At 33.6% G+C, this 18,574-nt stretch overlaps 1 protein-coding gene across 1 annotated transcript in view; it reads right to left on the bottom strand.

Moving 5' to 3' along the window:
• Positions 1 to 18,574, bottom strand: part of LOC122518943 (acetylcholine receptor subunit alpha-type acr-16) — a 249,106-nt gene that overhangs the window by 70,455 nt on the left and 160,077 nt on the right. The window contains exons 7-8 of the mRNA XM_043638086.1: positions 11,902 to 11,977; positions 8,406 to 8,600 (exon numbers count right to left, since the gene is read on the bottom strand). Coding sequence (XP_043494021.1) covers positions 8,406 to 8,600; positions 11,902 to 11,977 — 271 coding nt within the window. The remainder of the gene's footprint in view (positions 1 to 8,405; positions 8,601 to 11,901; positions 11,978 to 18,574) is intronic.

Raw genomic sequence — 18,574 nt, 5'->3', positions numbered from 1 at the left:
TGAACGAGGAATATCAAATAAAATATATACAAGTTTATGGATGATTACAAGCAACAAAATTTCATTACTCGTGCTATAATCTTCGAGTTAATTAACAATTAAATAATTGTCCTACTATTTTAAGTATAAAAAAAAGAAAAAAAGTTTAATAATCTTCGTTCGAAGAATCTTCTTCTTCTTTGTGAAAATCGTTAAGTCTTTGTAAGACTCGAAAGTTCAGTTAATTGGAGCCGATTAATCGCAATGTTCTCGCGGCGGTGGGTATTACCAACCAAAAATATCGATTCTCTCGTTCGGGAAACTCTAATACGTCTTAAAGTTAGAAGGGAAGTTTGAGAAGCGCGTCGATCCATGCCATGTGTTCTCCAATGCGGAGGGAAACTTTAGCGCGTCAAACGTTGAACTAGGAAAATGGAAGAAAGTTCACTTAGGGGAAACAAAGGGAGGGGGGAGGAGGAGGGGGAGGAGGAGGAAGGAAGATATCTAGCCCAATCCCATTTTGATGATGATTAATCGTTCGAATCGGCGAATAACTACAATATTTAGAATTGAAACAAAATGTTAGAAAAAACCTTACTAATTTAGAAATAATTATAAATAAATAAATAAATAATGAAATATAAAATACAAATATATTATGTGAAAAAGGTTGAGCTTTAAACAATAAATGTAAGACGAAAAGGGGGACACGAAAAAAATGGAAAAGATGATATTAAATCGATAAAATAAGTCGATATCCTATGGAATCTTAAAACTGTGTGCGTGTGTGGGCGTGTGTCGGCTTAACCGAACGTCGAACGAAGTAACAACAATGGTAAATACGTCAAGGACGAAAAACAAAGGAGAGAATTGGAAAGGGCAGAGAATAACGGTACTAGGAAAATGGAGCGACTGTTACAAACAGATACTGTGATTTTCGATCGACTCTTTTGAAAAACTTCTTTGGAAACTCACTTCCTCACACACACACACACACACACACATACACATTTACAAACACGCGCGCGTGCACATACAAACTCAAACCCATCCAACCAATGCGTCGTCATTGTGTCGATAAAAATAATTAGTTCATCGATTTGTATCCTTTTTTTAATTAGATCGACAATGATTTTCGTAGCTGGAATTCATGTTGAGAAGAAAAAAAACAAAAAAAAAAAGAAGAAAATATATTATACGTAGTATATAAAATGAAACAGCAGGATTGATATAAATAATAATATGTATATAGATGTATTATATTTACTTGAAAATAATGAGAAAACTGTGATATAATCGATAATCGGTTAGGGAAAGTTTTTTTTTTTTTCCATCGACTATCATAGTCATAAGCTTCGTCTTAGAAAAATCGAATAGAAGAGAAGGAAGCGAGGGATAGAATTTCATGAGAGGAACGTAGAGTGTAAGGAAGAACGCTACTAGAATCTTTAACAAGATCGCAAGTCTGTCTCTAGAAGCCAGCCGAGATTAGGATAAAATCACTCGATTGCAGTTAATGCGGATGAAAAGCTTTAGACTTCTTCCTTTTCCCAGATGTAGTCGACTACTTTCTCCAGTTAGTTCCAAGAAACCTTGAATATTTCACCTTTTTTCCGTCCAAGGGACTCCAACTTTTATATCCAAATCGCTTAAGTACTAAAAAAACTCGAACTTATCGATCATGTAAACGTATACATTGAAAGTGTATCGTGAAACTTAAGAATAACGATTGAGTATTACTTTACTCCAATAACCCCATCGGGGATTTTTTCTTTTTCTTTTTTTTTTTTCCATTTAATAATTTTTCTCTTCTCTTTAATTTCAATTATCAGACGGTTATCTAAATTGAGAAGTAATGTTATATTTTTTTTGCTTAAGAAAAAAGAATAGGTAAGTAAATTTTGATTGCTCGAGATTCATAAACTTGTTTTTACGAGGTGCTTTTATACGTTAGTTAATGTTCGAACACGGTAAAAAAGTTGCAAATGAAATAGTATTTTCTGCACGAATCGTTGAAAAATGAAATTACGATCTTTGAAATGTAAGGTGGAAGAATAATATAATATATGTTCGTTCAATTTCGTTGTTATTGCCATTAAATTCATCCCTTTGTTCGTTCTTTTGATCATTTCTTGACCGTGAGTGGCAATAAGAGCGTCTCACATCCTTATGGCGAATAAAAGAGCCCGAATTCAGGAAAAAGATATGTTCGCAAAAAGATAGCAGTAAAAGGTGAGGTAAAAAGAAGGTGGTAAAGAAAGGAAATATGGAAAGAAGGAAGTTTCAATACTTTAGCAGTCGGTTTCTCGCGAAATGTTAGTCGCACGATCGGCCTGGCGCAATTTGAACGGAAGAAGAACAAGTTCCGGAACGAGAAACGTGCTCTTGGACTGAACTGTTTGCCCTTTTCCACACCGGATGTTTCTTTTTCTTTTTTGCACGGTATGGTATAAAGAAACTCCGTTAGAAAAAAGAAAAAAGGAAGAGTAAGACACGACTCTTACTATCGAAAAAGAAGAGAAATACGTCGAAAGAATTCTTAATAAGAACCAACTCACCACCGAACCTCATTCTATCTCGAGAACATCGTCTTTGATGGTTATTATAAGTTTCGAAAAAAAAAAAAGTAAAAAAAGAAAAAGAAAGAAAAATAGAAATTTATTTTCAACGTTATCGTTACTTTTCTGTTATCTCAAAATTTTTTCTTTTCATAAGGCTTTATACCTATTGGATTAGTATTTTGAATATGAGATCGTTCCTAAAAAGTTTCTTCCTCTTTAGTAAATTTACATGCACAATATTCTTTATTTTATGCATTTTTACTAAAAGTAATTTTAATGAGAGGTAATAGAACTAAACGAATATTATATTATTCTATAAACTTAATATAAACTAATGAATATTATTTACGAATGTAAAACTTACTGAGAAAAAGTTAAATACTTTCGGGATAATATAATATTTTTGGTCAGAATTTGTAATCAAATATTTGTATACAACGATTTATTATTCTCCCTGCGTATTACAGAATTTCTTTTTATTAGCCGTGCAAATTAATTCGGTGTATTTTTATTTTTACTCGTAGATTTGATTACAAAAACAAGGTACAGTCTTATATTTCGAAAATTATTTATCATGATTTTCTATTTCTCGTTTTTCTAGATGCCATCACAACGCAGAAATTCGAATTGAAACAAAAGTTATAAAAGAAAGTCATCGAATTAATCTGAACATCTTACAAATACGGACATTTTTAAACGAATAATGTCTTCGTTTTATTATATTTGAAAATTTGATTGAATCAAAAGTAGCGATCTAAGCAAAAATAAGCAAATATAAAAATCGGATTGTAAGTACTTGAAAAGGAAATCGTAAAGTGTAAAAGACCGATATGAAGTTCTGTCTAAAGTCATGTCCAATATGTTAACGTCAAATGCACCGGCGTCCTTCGACAGCTGTCCAATTTTTCTACCAGTGTATAGTCATTTATAACAGATTTTAGATTGTATCACAAAATAAACGTTCTTTGAACAGGATCGTCTAATATCGTCAATCTGCCAAAAATTACGATAACATTTTATGAATTTAAACGAACACTTCAAAATATTCATCGTTTACTTTCAAATTAGGTAATCTAATTAATCTATAAATTTTCAATAATTTGTATTACGCAAAGAAGCGGCTCGTGAGTTGCATGAGTAACGTTTTGTAACATCGTCGTATGCTGAAAAAAACAAAAAAAAAAAAAAATCCATAGAATTTTTCGAAGCTTGTTTTTTCCCTATAAAAAATTCACGAACAATTTTATAATCAAAATCAGACTTCTACGCGATTTCTTTATAATTAAAAGGTTCTGCATTATTGGTACAAAATAATAATAATAATACAAATTTATTCAATTAATTTGATATTTCGTATTACGATAGGAAGAGATTAACCAGAAACGTGAACATTGCTATGAAATTATTAAAATAAAAAATTTAATTGGTCAAACGAATTTATTCTTCATTTATAAATTTTCGAAGTATTTAATCGTTGCGAAATTTCGATCGCTCGAGGATATCGGTCGATCGATTTGAATTCTTAATTAAAATTACCGTTCATTGGTACACGCATACACATACGATGCTATTCAATATGGAAAATTGTAATTCTCTGGAAAAGTACAGATACTCATTTACTATTACTATACGTAAAAAGTGTTTCGATTTTTAAATTTTTATCTACGTATATATACATGTACAAAAATGAACGTGTAACGTGGTGAAACAATAATAATAAAAAAAAAGTTTTACGTAAATTAACTGAAAATTTAAATTTGACCAAATCCAAGCTATACTTTCAATTCATAAATAATAATTCAGAATCGGTTAAGCCAAGAATGTTGAAAGGAATCTAACCGGCACTTGTTTTTTTAATCGATAATAATAATCATTTTCTATTTTATTAGGAATATTCATTGATTAAGGGATACAACAACGACGACGTATTCGGTACCGTTGAAGAAAAATTAGATGAAAATAAAGTCTAGGTGTATCCATTAAAATATAATAAGATAGATCGTTATAACATAGGTAAAGCTAAATATAAAAGAATGAAATTGGAAAATATCTTGTCACGGTGTTATATGTATTACGATAAATTGGACGTACGTAAAACGAGGTCACGAGATTGTCCAGGGAATTTGCACTTTTTACCTAGAACGAAAAAAGGTTGGTCGATTTGAACGCTCATCTAGAAAACGAGCTCGAGAAAAACGTTTCACGTTAGATGAACCTAATTCCACAATAAATCTATCATAATTAAGAAAAGAGTCCAGTTTGTCGGATGGAAAAATGAAAGAGGATGAGAGAGAAAGAGAGAGAGAGAGAAAGAAGATGAAAGGAAAACAAGTCAGAGGTAGATTCGAGTGGAAGTTAGGTATCAAAAGCTTTTCGAACAAAACGAGATCATTAAAGGTTAAAGACGAGTAAGTACTAAAAGAAAAAGAAAAAGAAGAAGAAGAAGAAGAAGAGAATTTGGTGAAAAACGAGGAAGAAGAGAGATGAGAGGATCAGTTGTCGAAAATAAAAATATATATGGGACTGTACATTGAACGAGATCAAATCTCCGGCTGTTTTCTTCAAACCGAGGAGGAGAAAAGGTTCGTCCTGGAAAAAGAAATCGAATTTGATTTCAACGCAATCTCCTTTAACTTCTTCTTTGCTAAACGAACTTGACGTTATCAATCCACTTAACTAAGACCATTCGATGTTCTGGCTAATAAGAACGAATTCGACGTTTATTTAAATTGCTGCGAATTTAATTGACCCTCGTAAAGAACATCCGAACAAATCAGGGTAAGATAAAACTCCGTAATTTTCTTTTACACCGAGAGAGAGAGAGAGAGAGAGAGAGAGAGAAAGAGAGAGAGAAAATAAGAAAACGAAAGAGGGAAGAAATACTTTCCAAGTATATCAAGTAACTAATTGTAAGTTTTTGTCGTATCGAATAAATCTTGCTCGATTCTTTTCTGTCTACCTACATATTGACGATATTTATTTAAGTACTAAATTGACTATGTTAAAAACGATCACAAATGAATACTCTTTTTCGATTCGCGATTTAACATTCTCAAAAAATTGTTTTCTTCATTTCAAGTCATTCTCAAGTCATTCTTAAACAATATTTCGGTTAAATATAGGTTTGTAAACGTAGATATAAAGTTGGCATGTTTATGCCTATGTTATATGTTTAGATAGGTACTATACTATTTTATGAGAAAAATAAAGAAGATGAAATAGAGAAAGAGAAAGATAGAAAGGGTTAGGGGAAGGTCTATACGAGTAGAAGTGAATTTTACGCATAAAGGGACGCATATATACATGGCAAACGAATATATTCTTGTATTACGATCTTCAAGCAGCCACCATAATGCTCGTAATGGCGCGATACATAAGCCATGAGAACTGTTCTGTCCCATGTAAATTATGCTCGATCAATGTCATATCATTTGCAAAAGAAATTCTTTCGGAATAAGAAAGTAAGAAATAGATATGAATATCATTTATATTCTATTTTCTTTTATTTCTTTTCTAATTTAAATCGTACACATTTGTACAGGTAAAAAAAAAAAAAAGAAAACAAAAAAGCAAATAAAAAGAATGAAACTACTCGTGAATAATTTCAATAACTAAATTGAAATTGGAATCATCATACCATATAAGATATGTATGTATGAGAGCATAATTAAACGGGATTTCAGGAAGTTACGTATTTCCCAAGGTGGTGGTAAAACGATAGGAAAGTATGTACATAATTTCCTCAATGAAAAGTTAAATACGATAAATGGTAATTCATCCGTAATTTTTTGTTTTTCCCCGAAAGTAATAGTAACAGTAATAATAGTAGTAGTGGTAGTAGTAATAAAAGTAATGGTAATGTACTCGTATATATGTGGATGTGCGCGTGTTTGTTTAGTACCTCCCGTCCGCACTTTCAAACGGGATTACTAATTTACTTTATAAATTAGCATGTCACTGGTTCCTCGGGCAAACTCCCTAGGTAAACAAAGTTTCGCGTTTGCGTTACTCTTCTCTAATGCTCTTCGCGGCTTATCTCTTGCCGAAAAATCCTATTCTCGTTCCTGTAGCGACACACATCCCTTTTCTAAACTAACGCAATGCTACCCTAACGTTACGCTACCCTTATTTCTCACACGAAATTTCACTCTTTCTCAACAAGGAGAATGTGAAAATGTTTACTCCTCGACTAAACAACTTATGAAAAGTGAAGAGAAGAGAAAAGAGATTGAGAGACCAGAAGAAAGGGAGAAAGGAAGGAAGGGAAAAGGGTAAAAAGATTGTAGGCGTTGTCGTGTGTATAATGAAATGAAATTATATCGAGTACTTTTTTCCCCCACACTTTTTCACGAGAGATTAATTTCCAAGTATACAATACCTTTACTAAGAAATATTCCTATCTGATTCTTTTATCTATTTTATTTGATCTTACGAACGAACGAACGAACTTACGTAGAATAACAAGAAGACCCCCTCCCCCCCGTTTCCACGAAATTCCATATCGACGAATAAAAATAATATTCAACGTATTCGTTACACCGAAGAGATTTCAATCGAGATAAGGATAATTAAAATTATCTCAGTAGATTTTTTTCTAATAAAATCGCATAACTTGTGAACGTACGAACTGACGTTTGAACATTTTTTCTGTAGTCATTATCTATAACAAACCACCTATACCTACCAACCTACGCGTTTTACCTTCGCGTACATATTTCGTCGAAGATAGTCGAAGAAAAATATTCTCTCGGTTTCGTTTCACATTCTTCCACCAATGTGGAAATTCAAGCGAGTACGAAGCACACAAGGAAACACAATTTCCTATAACGAAAACTTTCCTATACCATACCATTATTTTGCTTCGAAGACAAAAGCAGTGATCGAGTGGAATCGGACGGAGAAAAATACTCTAGTATACTTATATATAAATATATATATGTATATATATACGTGTATATACATACGCGTACGTTTGAAAACGTTGCCGTTTCGCAAGAGAGAACTAAGAGAATCATTTTCTCGAGAAAGAAAGAAATAAGAGAAAGTATTATTACGTTGAGTAGAAACAGAGTGGGGGTGGTGGTGGTGGTTTAGGGTGGTCATGTTTTTTCGATCGACCGATCGATTTTCATCGAGATGCAAGAATTAAAACAATGTAATTAAACATCCCTGTTCGTTAGTTATTGTTTGGATCATATGGAACGAAACGAACGTTAGATGGTCAACCGTGGTACGGAGAGAAAAAGATTAAGGTTAAGAGATAGAAAGATAGAAAGAAAAAGAAATAGATAGAGATAGATTAGTAGAGATAGAAAGAGAAAGAGAGAGAAAAAAAGAGAGAGAGAGAGAGAGGGAGGGTAATAGATAGATAGATAGAGAGAGAGAGAGAAAGAAAGACGAAAAATACGAACGAAATGAATGAAAAGAAACGAGTATACGAGAGAGATGGATATGTTACCGAATGTTGGATGTAAATAAGTACATACACCGGTATATAATATACAATGTGTATATCAAACTCCATATATGCATACACGACGAGACGCATATAACATAGTAATAGTATAGTAGAGTAGTACTAGTAGTAATAATAGTAGTAATAATAGTAGTGGTAATAGTTATAGCAGTAGTAGTAATAGCAGTAGTAAGAATAATAATAATAATAATAATGATAATAATAATAGTAGAAGTATAGGTTAGAGATAGAAGCCTCGAGATTGAAAAAAAAGGATATACGAAAGAACTAAAAGGATAAATAAATAAATAAATAAATAAATAAATATATAATATAATAACACACGTGTGTGTATGTTATCTAGCTGATAAATAAGTGCGGCAGGCAAGGCATGCTAAGAGTTACGTTACCTAAGGTGAGCTTCTCTCCGGAATCGGGCGGCAATGTGAAACCCAATAGGGCCATACTCGATATCAGGACGCAGGGCACGATCAGGTTGAAAAAATAGTATAGCGTTCGCCTGCGTATCTGTATCGTGAACGTTACGTCGACGTACGGCTCCGGACAGCACTTATACACTATCGTATTCTTTCGTCCAGGCATACCTGCAATATTGAACAAGTTTAACATCGATAATTCGAGATTTGCGAAGAGGGACGAGTATTATTCCTCTCCTTCGATCGAAACTTCTACGAGAAAAAGAACAATGTGTTATTTGACTCGATTACTATTAACTTTTTTCTGCTTCTTTTTTAATAGTGCGATCGCCAAACTTCTCGTTTCCTCTTCCTTTTTTATTATATATATATATTGATCTATGCATTATGTTTGTATTATACATATATATATATACGTTGTATATATTATTATACTACTCGTATTTCCCTTAGCTACTCTCGCTAAGGGAATAATTATTATGCAATTGGAATTGCTGAGTGGCACGGGAGACCGAGATCGCAGACCGTTGAGACTCATGAAATTAAACGTAAACTCGATCTAAAACACAACCTCAATGTTGTTAAGTAAATACCACCAAAAGTCATTTCTCCTTTAGCTGCTGCTACTACTAACTTACACGAGAATCGTGTCATATATATTTTTGTGTTTTCTTCTTCTTCTTTTTTCTTTCCTTACTTGCTCTCTCTCTCTTATCGAGATCGAATGACACGGAGGTTTCGTGAAAGATTAAAAAATAAAATGTACATAGAAGTAATGGTACCATTCATTTGTAAGATTTCAAAACGTACGTACCGTTCGTTCGTTCATTCGTTCGATTTATTCGACACGATCTTTCCCTCTCACGTCGAAACGTAAAAGCCCTTGTCTCTATTTCCCTTGGTTATAGGAATCCATTCGCGTTGAGGAATATTACACCATCGGGGAATTTCGATCGAAACGAGGACATTTTATCTAAACGAATGTTCTATTTTAAGGATCCTACAACTTTTTCGATACCGTTTTTCATCTTTTCCTTCTTCCTTTTTTTTTTTCCCCCATCCTCTCTTTTGCCGCGTTCAATCTCGGTTGTAAACGTAGGAAAAGGTAGTCAAGATTTTGTCGTTGGATTTATTGACTGGAATCAAAAAAAGAAAAAAAAGGAAGAAAAGGAAAGAAAGGAAAGAAAGGAAAAAAAAGAAAAAAGATAAATAAAATACGATTTAAGCGTGATGAAAAATGAATGAGAGGAAAAGAAAATACTTACATTTATTTGGCATTCATAAGATTTCTCTTTTTTAAATCGATCATTAATGAAATAAATATCAAAATATATTGTTGATAATATTAAACGGATGGTACAAATTCTCTTTTTTAAATCGATCATTAATGAAATAAATATCAAAATATATTGTTGATAATATTAAACGGATGGTACAAATTTATGAGAAAATTGTGTCAGAGTTACAAATTTAATTTACGAAAAGTTTGTTAACAAATATTGATCATTTTTTAATGGATATTAAAATTTGATTTGAAATATTGAAAAAAATAATAAAAGTAAATGAAGATATCGGTCGGTATTGTGAATTACGTTGTTATTATATTATATATATATATATGGTATCTATTATACGTTGAAAAGAAAATCACATTCTGAAAGCATGGCTATCGTCTTGGTTGAACCATCAAGAATGCTCATAAATTCTTTTGGTTTCTATTCAATCGATATCAACGATCTCGAGGTGACTTAGCCTTGATAAGAAAAAACTCCGGAAAGTTTAGGAGAAGACGAGAACGGCCATTGTGTCGCTAGTTCGATTTACTATACACACATATGGTAGATACGTTCGATTCAAAGCTATCCTAATCTTTTTACCAATTCTCGATCGACATTCCGACGTTCCTCCTATCGATCGATATTCGTTTCAATCGTTACAACTGAATGGGACAAACAGGAACACGAGGAACAAGAAAAAAAAAGAAAAAAAAACAAATAAATAAATCAATCGAAAGTGATAGAAAAAAAACTTTAATCGATAAACCCCCCCCTGCCAGCCCGCCCGCCTGCCGGATCGAAACTGGATCGATTGTTTATAGATGGCAATGGGCGAATTTAACTTCGATTTTAATTAAACGTCAAGGACGTTGATGTAAGCTGACTCGACTCTTCGGTCAAGGATGTCCAACAACCGTTGACAGAGTTCGAAGAGTGGACTAGGATATATTCTGCCGGTGACAGATCGAAAAGCAGTCTGTCAATGTGTATTAGAATATATATATATGTATATGTATATACGCGGCACACGTATATAAAAAAAAAACAACAACACAACGATCAAAAGTTAAATCTTTTTAAATTAGTAACTCGTTCAAATGTTAACTCCGAACGAACCCGTATCCCCTCTCTAAAACTTTATCTATATACTTTATTATTTATTATACCATAACGAAGACAAAAAGATACGCTATTGTCATTACCTACTGAAACGATATAAATATTACACAGCGGATAAAGTAGGTATATGCTTTGTAACCATTATGAAAATTTGACCCTTTATAGGTATATATTCGGGGTATGAACGTCCTTCGGGCTAAAATCATCGAGCAATCTTCTCGTTCACGCTTGAAGTAATACCTCGACAAACAGATTTGCAAATTACCATGGATTAACAACCGTGTGCATTAACGTGGTAGATGCATACGTACGAATGCTGGATAGATAATGGCAAGAGAAGAACTTGAGGGAAGAGGAGGGAGGGCATATACGAGTGGAGAGTATGGAAGGAGGGAAATGAGGGGACAAGAGACAAGGGGCTTTGATCTCGACGTACAAAGGGAAAGGAGGAGGGCTGCTGCTTCCGCGGTATATGCTTCCGTCAGAAAGCCACCAAGCCCCCTCCCCCTACCCACCTTCCCTCCCATCCCCGCCCGCAAGCCCTTTCCACCGACCACTCTCACAATCGATTCTTGCGCCAATATCGACGCTACGTTGACCTCAACGTTAATAAGCTCACCTCATCCTGCCATTCCTCTCTCATCTCGATGTCACTCGAGTTAACGAATTAATACGAGCAAGAGAAAGAGAGAGAGACAAATAAAAGGAAAGAGGAACATTTATCACCCCTTAAATCATCTCTCATCGTAGAAATAATAAATAATATAATAATTATAAAATAACATATTTTCTTTTTTTTTTTTTTTTTCAAGTAGACAAAAATTGATTTTTATGCTATTCCTTTCGTTAATATTATTATTATTATTATTATTATTATTATTATTATTAATAATATTAAATTATATTATGTATAAATGCATTGTCGTTCATCGTTTCCTCTTCGATGCTAGGTTTCTTTTTTTTTTTTCTTTTTTTGCACGCACGTAGATTATTTATTATACACGCTGATAGGAAATGTCTGCAATTCGGTGATTTCAAACTCCCGGCAAACTTTCAACTCCAGAGAAACTCACCGATGAGGTACCATTCCCCGTTCATGATGAAATCGGACAAGTCACCTCCCTTCTCTGACTCGAGGACCAGATCGAGCTATCAAGGTCAAAGTTTGATTAAAACGAGCGTGTACCAATCATTATTTTAGCGTACCGTTTATTTAGGAAACTTCTATCATACACATACGTGCCTCGCATGCGAAAGATTATGTATATCATAAAAAAGAAAAATCTCACATATTTACATATTTACAAGTCTAATTACATTCCAAGAGAAGCATGCTATTGGAAAGATGAAAAAAAGAACGAGGGACTTCCGATCTTTTTTTTATCTTTCTTTGGAAGAAAAAGAAAAAACAAATTAAATCGATAAAAATTTCAGGAGCAATCGTCGATGACCAAACGTAAAATCGTTTTTTACTGGCTTTTGCAGCAGCAGTCGGTAAGTCGAATCTCGAGTTAAAAAATTGAAAGGAGAAAAAAGGGGAAGTACCCAGTATCGGCCGCAGGGTAAGTTTTTACGACTGTGTTCTCGAGTCTATTGATTTTTTAATTCGATCGCTACTTAAATTCGTTTCTTCAAAAAAAGAAAAAATAGGAACGAGAGGGTTGGTTCTCTCTTCGTTTAGTCGTAAAAGTGAAATAAAAGTGGGGTTCGTTGGTCTTCCATTCGAAACGTTACACTACCTAACGTTTTTACTCGATTTAACATGCGAAACTAGAAAGGAAAGTTTCGTGCAGCTTGTATTTATGTAATATGTATGTAAAGTATGTATGTAAGAAAATGTATGTAGTACGTGTATGTAGAGTGAAACGTGTATAAGGTGAAGATGTTTTTTAAAAGAGCAATTGAACACAGATGAGAAGTTATCGGCTCGTCGGTGAAATTCAAACGTGACACACGGTCGTTCATATATGTATTCCTATTTCTTCCGATTTACCTAACATATTATGTTAAACGTTTTTTCATCTCAACGTGAAACAAAATATCCCAAGTACTCGTAACTGAAAATAACATCGTGAATATATTTCTTTTTTTGTCCTTTGACATTGACCAAAGCCACTTTCTTTGTACATTGAAGGTACAATTCTAATGGAATTTTCCTGTGTGACATACGGGTGCAACGAGATTGTAAAATTAAACTGCATCAAAGCTTAAAAGGTGATACGAGTGACTGAATCGAGTTGGAGAACAGAAAAATCTCGTTCTCTTTTTCTTTTTCTTTCTCTCTCTCTCTCTCTCTCTCTTTCTTTGTATTTTTTGGATTACTTTTTTTACAGCAGCATCGTTGAAAAGATCGTTCCGTTTGAATTCTAGTATAGTAATATCTGTTGCTCTTTGATCAGTCGCCAAATGGAATGTGTTTGTATGTACGTAGATTTTAACGAGTCTAACTTTCAACTCCCTCGGCCCCCTCGACTACCCCTTCTTTTCACGGTGTTGCATGGTGAGATTCATTTTGTCGACTTGCCCTCCCTGTCCCCTATACTAATCAGCTATTAGCATATTATCGAAAGTGTCTTTAACAACTGCGACCGAGGAATTATTTGATATGTTTTGACGTTAAATAATTCTAGTCACATCGCATCCGTTTCAACTCATGAAACATTCATTTGATTACTCAAACTCTCATTCCAAGCCTGTGGCAATTTTATCGAAGTTAGCGATAGACTAAATAGAATGTGGCTTTGATTAAAACACAAGAGTGGGTGGGTGTTTGGAGTGTGTCTATGTTGACTCGTTATTTAGCAACTTTATGGGTTGATGTATAATTAACCGACAAACTCGCTTCCTTTGCGTACGGTTTTATCAATAAAGAGTAGTATTCAACAACATTAATGAGATTGATTGAAAACAATTGATTTATCATAAGTATAATATTTGATTTATTAAAATATCACTTTTCTTGTTAGATTCGATCTTGAAACGTGCGTGGCCGCGTACGTTTTCGCGCGTACGTAATAACGCGAATGATTAATATAATATATTTTAGTAAGCTTCGATTTTCAAACAAATATATTTTACGCGAAATATTTATCGTATTTTACATTATAAATTAAACATAATCGATACCATATACGTACGCGTGTGCTTTATATTACAATTAACTAAATACACTTGTTACTTGTCCAAACAGGACAAACTAAATTTGTATGAAATTTCACTATACTGTGATGGAGAATCTACAGCTCAATTGTATACGATCGAAAGAGACCGACGCGGATTCTTCTATGATCGGATCTATTGAGATATAACCATAAATCGTGTTCCGTAAACATATATAAACTACACGAACAAACATACGACGCGTGTAATTTATTTTATTTGATAAACAAACGATGAATTACGTTTGAATACATCCGACGAGCCATTTTCGTCATCTTTTACATCCAACAGATTTTTCTTTATCACGAATCATTCCTTGCTTAAAAAAAAAAAAACTTCGAATAAAAATCACCTGTCTTTCTTTTTATTTTGTTTTTTTTTTTTTATAGAAGGTAGGAGTAGATAGATATATGTCGTGGGCGTATATGTCTGTGCAAACGAGACACGAGAGTCTAAGATTTGTTTTTCTTTTCCTATTTCTTTTTTTAAACGCAACGACGAGACGAGTCTCGCCGCAAATAGATAAACTCGACGAAGAGGGGGAGGGCTGATGATTTATCTATTTCTTTTTTCGTTATATATTTTTCTTTTTTCGATTCCATTTCTTCTCGTGTTATCAATGAAGTAAATTTCCGAAGTACGTAGGGACGGGTCTATCCCTTTTGCAAGTGGAAATCTTTCAAAGGAATTCGTGAGTAGTTTGGCGAGTATCTAGGATCGTACTTGAGAGCTGGAACGGTAAATGATAATGTACAGAGCGAGAGAGATAGAAGAAGGGAGAGATAGGTTAGTATCTTATGTATATATATATAAGTAAATACGTGTATGTAACGTGCGTGATTGTATGTGTATGTGTGTATGTATATACGTGGGGGAACATTGAAAATAGGGACTAGGGAGGTTCGTGCGAATAGCAAATATGCACAGCTGCTCTCACGTATACACAGAGAGACATACACGCAACAGAGAAATACGAACGCACGCACGCACGACACGCACACACACACACACATATTCGCTCATAAACATATACCGTGACACAGGAGAGTATACAGTACCTACATGTACATATTAGGTACATATGTACAAAGGAACGACTAATAGGTGTGTCCCTTTAAACTCGTAATGCAAGGGTGACGATAGAGACCGACAAAGAGGGAGAAAATGAGACTGAAAGAGGACACGAAGGAGGTGAAAACATAGAGAACAGAATATGTATAGATATAGATATTCTTACGTGCTACATAAACAGTAGCTCTAGATATAATATAATATATTACATATACATATATCGTATATTGTTAACCACATGCATCTCTACTTCCTCGGTAGGACAAGTACAAATATATTAGGGAATACGACCATTTAAAACGTACACCGATGTACACCGACTAACAATAATAATTAATCAATTATACGGGGACATGCGACACACACACATACACACACGCACGCACGCGCGCATCACGATATTATTACATTTAATTACACAAATGAAATATAACGACCTATGTAGCTTTGCTTTTTTTTTCCCCTTTTCCAGATATGATATTTTAAATTTCGAATGATTACACATTCACTGTTTTTTTTCTCTCTGCTTCGACTTTTTAATTTTATTTTATGATTTTTCTTTTTTTTTTTCTATATTTTCCTATAGTTAGTTATAGTTAGTAGTTTCTCATATATATATGTTTTTTTATTTTTCTATTTGCTTATCTATTTTTATATACAAATTTTCCAATTAGACAACAGGGAGGAACATATTGACATTCAGAATATACATAGACACATATATATATATATATATATATATATACATATATACATATATATATATATATATACGTATAATATAATAACAGGTATTGTTTTTAGAGAAACAGAGTAGAGCAAATTCATTATAATTATAATAGAAATACATGGAATCGAGAAGGGTAGATTGCGACGGGAAAGAGACAGTAGATAGATAGATATAGATAGATAGATAGATAGATAGATAGATAGTTAGTTAGTTAGTTAGTTAATTAGATAGATAGTTTAGAAAGATTTAGTTAGACAGACAGAGACAGAGACGTGATGGGGAAAACGTTATATGCAATAGGCGTTTGTTTATTTTAAAAAAAAAAAAAACAAAAAAAAAATAAGAGGAAAAGAAAAGTAAAGAGTAGCAAAATCGGTAAAGAAAATGCGCTCGGACTGCGTTATTTCGAAGTTTTGAACGAAATAGAGACGGAAAAAAAAACGTTAGAAAGAGAGAGAGCACGGTGAGAAAAACCGGAGCAGGAAGGGGGAGGGGGCCTGGCACAAATCCCGTTTAGACGAAAGATAGACGGAACACGCGAGAGAAAGAGAGAGAGAGAGAGAACAAAAATATTGAATGAGAGTTTGAGAGATTAAAAAAAAAAAGAAAAAATAAAAAAAATAAAAGAGAAAAATAAATTCGTCTGACCGTCTCTCGATACGAATTTACGAGGTAAAACGGGACTCGAAAGTGCAATAGAAAAAGATCGGCCATCGTTGACAACGAACGAACAAACGCTGCTCTGGGATCATCGAATCACGAAAAGATCGTTTCGCTCGTAAATCTCCACTCGTGGGCTGCTTCGAACTGAGAGTAGAGAGGTGGAGTGGGAGGGAAGGGTGCACAAGAGGATGACACGGTTGAGTTTAGGGCTGACAGGCTACGATGATTTTTTTTTTTGTCGAGTTTCTTCCTTGTTGTCGATTTTTCTTTTTTTTCTTTTTTTTTTTCTTTTTCTATGACAAGGATTCAAAAGTAATTCTAGTTTTTTTTTGTACCGTTTTCGATATTAATCGATCGTCTTTATTAACCGATTGATCTATCTGTCTTCTTTTTTTTCGTACCGTTCTTAAATTTCGATCACGTTGTTAATTATTGTTTGCGGAAGGAAGAAGGTAAAATGAGAAAGTGTTTCCTTGTTATTTTTCTTTTTCTTTTTCTTTTTTTTCTCATTTTTATCATCGCGAAGAATCCGATTTTTCTTTCGAACCGGTTTGGAACGAGAACGATAGTCGAATAAGCAGGTAGAGAAGGTAATATAATTTTTGACGAATGATATCGATTTATCAGCTTGGTAAAAAGACAATTTTCAAGTTGAGGAGATGAAAATATGTTACGTTAAAGGAAATAGATAGAAAGAGAGAAGGAACAGTGATCGAGGAAGATAAACGAGCGGATCGATCAATCATTCGTACGTAAACGCGATCATGGGAATAACTATAATATATATACACGAAGAAAAAAAGATTAAAATAAACGTGTTTCTTTAGGGAGAAATGTATTATCGAAAATTGTTTCTTTATTTTTAGATTATAAACATAATGGAAGTTGCATCCTCAACCGTGCTCTCGATTAATCGCGATTATATAATCCTAAATATTGTTTTGTTATTTATTTTTTATTTAAACATTTACGTCCGACTCGCATTGTGCATTTAAGAAAAAAATACGAGTATTCTCTCTTTCGTTACGTATCCTTGTCTCGAGATAAATCGGGAAATTATTTATAATTAATTAAATATTTATAATATGTATATATATATATATAGATATATAATTGATTATAAATAATATATTTTATTTTATTTTTAATTCGCGTAAGACTCGTTCATATAAAATATTAAAATACTCTCATTGAGTTATTGCGATAATTTCGAGACTAATCGATCGTACCGGAAGCGAGACACTCACTATCGAACGATTTAATTGTCAAACTTTTCTCAGAAGAAATACGAAAAGTTCGATATATCATTCGAATTAATAATCGTGAAAAAATAAAACCGATAGAATTTATCGGTAAATTGGTCTTACACGAGTGCCCCGTTCTCGTGCGCACGGTGTAACCCACCAAGGTACAATCCCAAAATTGTTCTTAAATATTCGAACAACGTGACGCCAAAGTACGCCGAGGGGCACGCAAGTAAGGGTGCATCCGAACAATAAATATGCATCCATCTCGTACTCAATAGCGGCTTCGTTGCATTATTTCTTTTGTTTTTTCTTCAATTCATTTTTATTCATTTATAGCATTAAACATATTCGTCAAATGTTCCGTAGGACATTTTTGTTTTTCTAAGAATTCGAACAATTCCGTTCGCAAGTGGAAAAGCAAACTTTTTTTCCGATCACTCGATGATGATGATGATGATGATGATGATAATGATGAATCTAGAAGAACTAAAACTAAGAGGGAAAGAAAAATGGCAAACGAAAAAAAAAACGGGATCGCTTTTGAAGAAACGAAAAGAAACGAATGGAAAAAGAAAATAAGTACGGATTGTAAAAAAAAGAAAAGTGTGTCTTGAGACGCATCGTAATAGGTTAGCGTACCAGAGCGAGTAACACGCGTGCAACAGGTGAGAAAGACAGGTATTGGGTAGCTCACTTATTTCTCAAAACGTCTAGTCGAGCCCCCGATCGCCTTCCAAGCGATTTGAAACGGATCCTTTGCACCCCATTCTGTTTTCATCCCCTTTCAATCCGAAAAAATTCACAACTTTTAACGCTTTCAATCGTAAACCTATGTTTGTATAAATCCTCCACTATATTCTACTTCGATTTATTTCA

Source organism: Polistes fuscatus, unplaced genomic scaffold, assembly GCF_010416935.1.
Source record: "Polistes fuscatus isolate 324 unplaced genomic scaffold, CU_Pfus_HIC Scaffold1, whole genome shotgun sequence".
Taxonomy (NCBI): Eukaryota; Metazoa; Arthropoda; class Insecta; order Hymenoptera; family Vespidae; genus Polistes; species Polistes fuscatus.
Note: the sequence above shows the minus strand (reverse complement) of the source record. Positions and strands in the feature narration are given on the sequence as shown.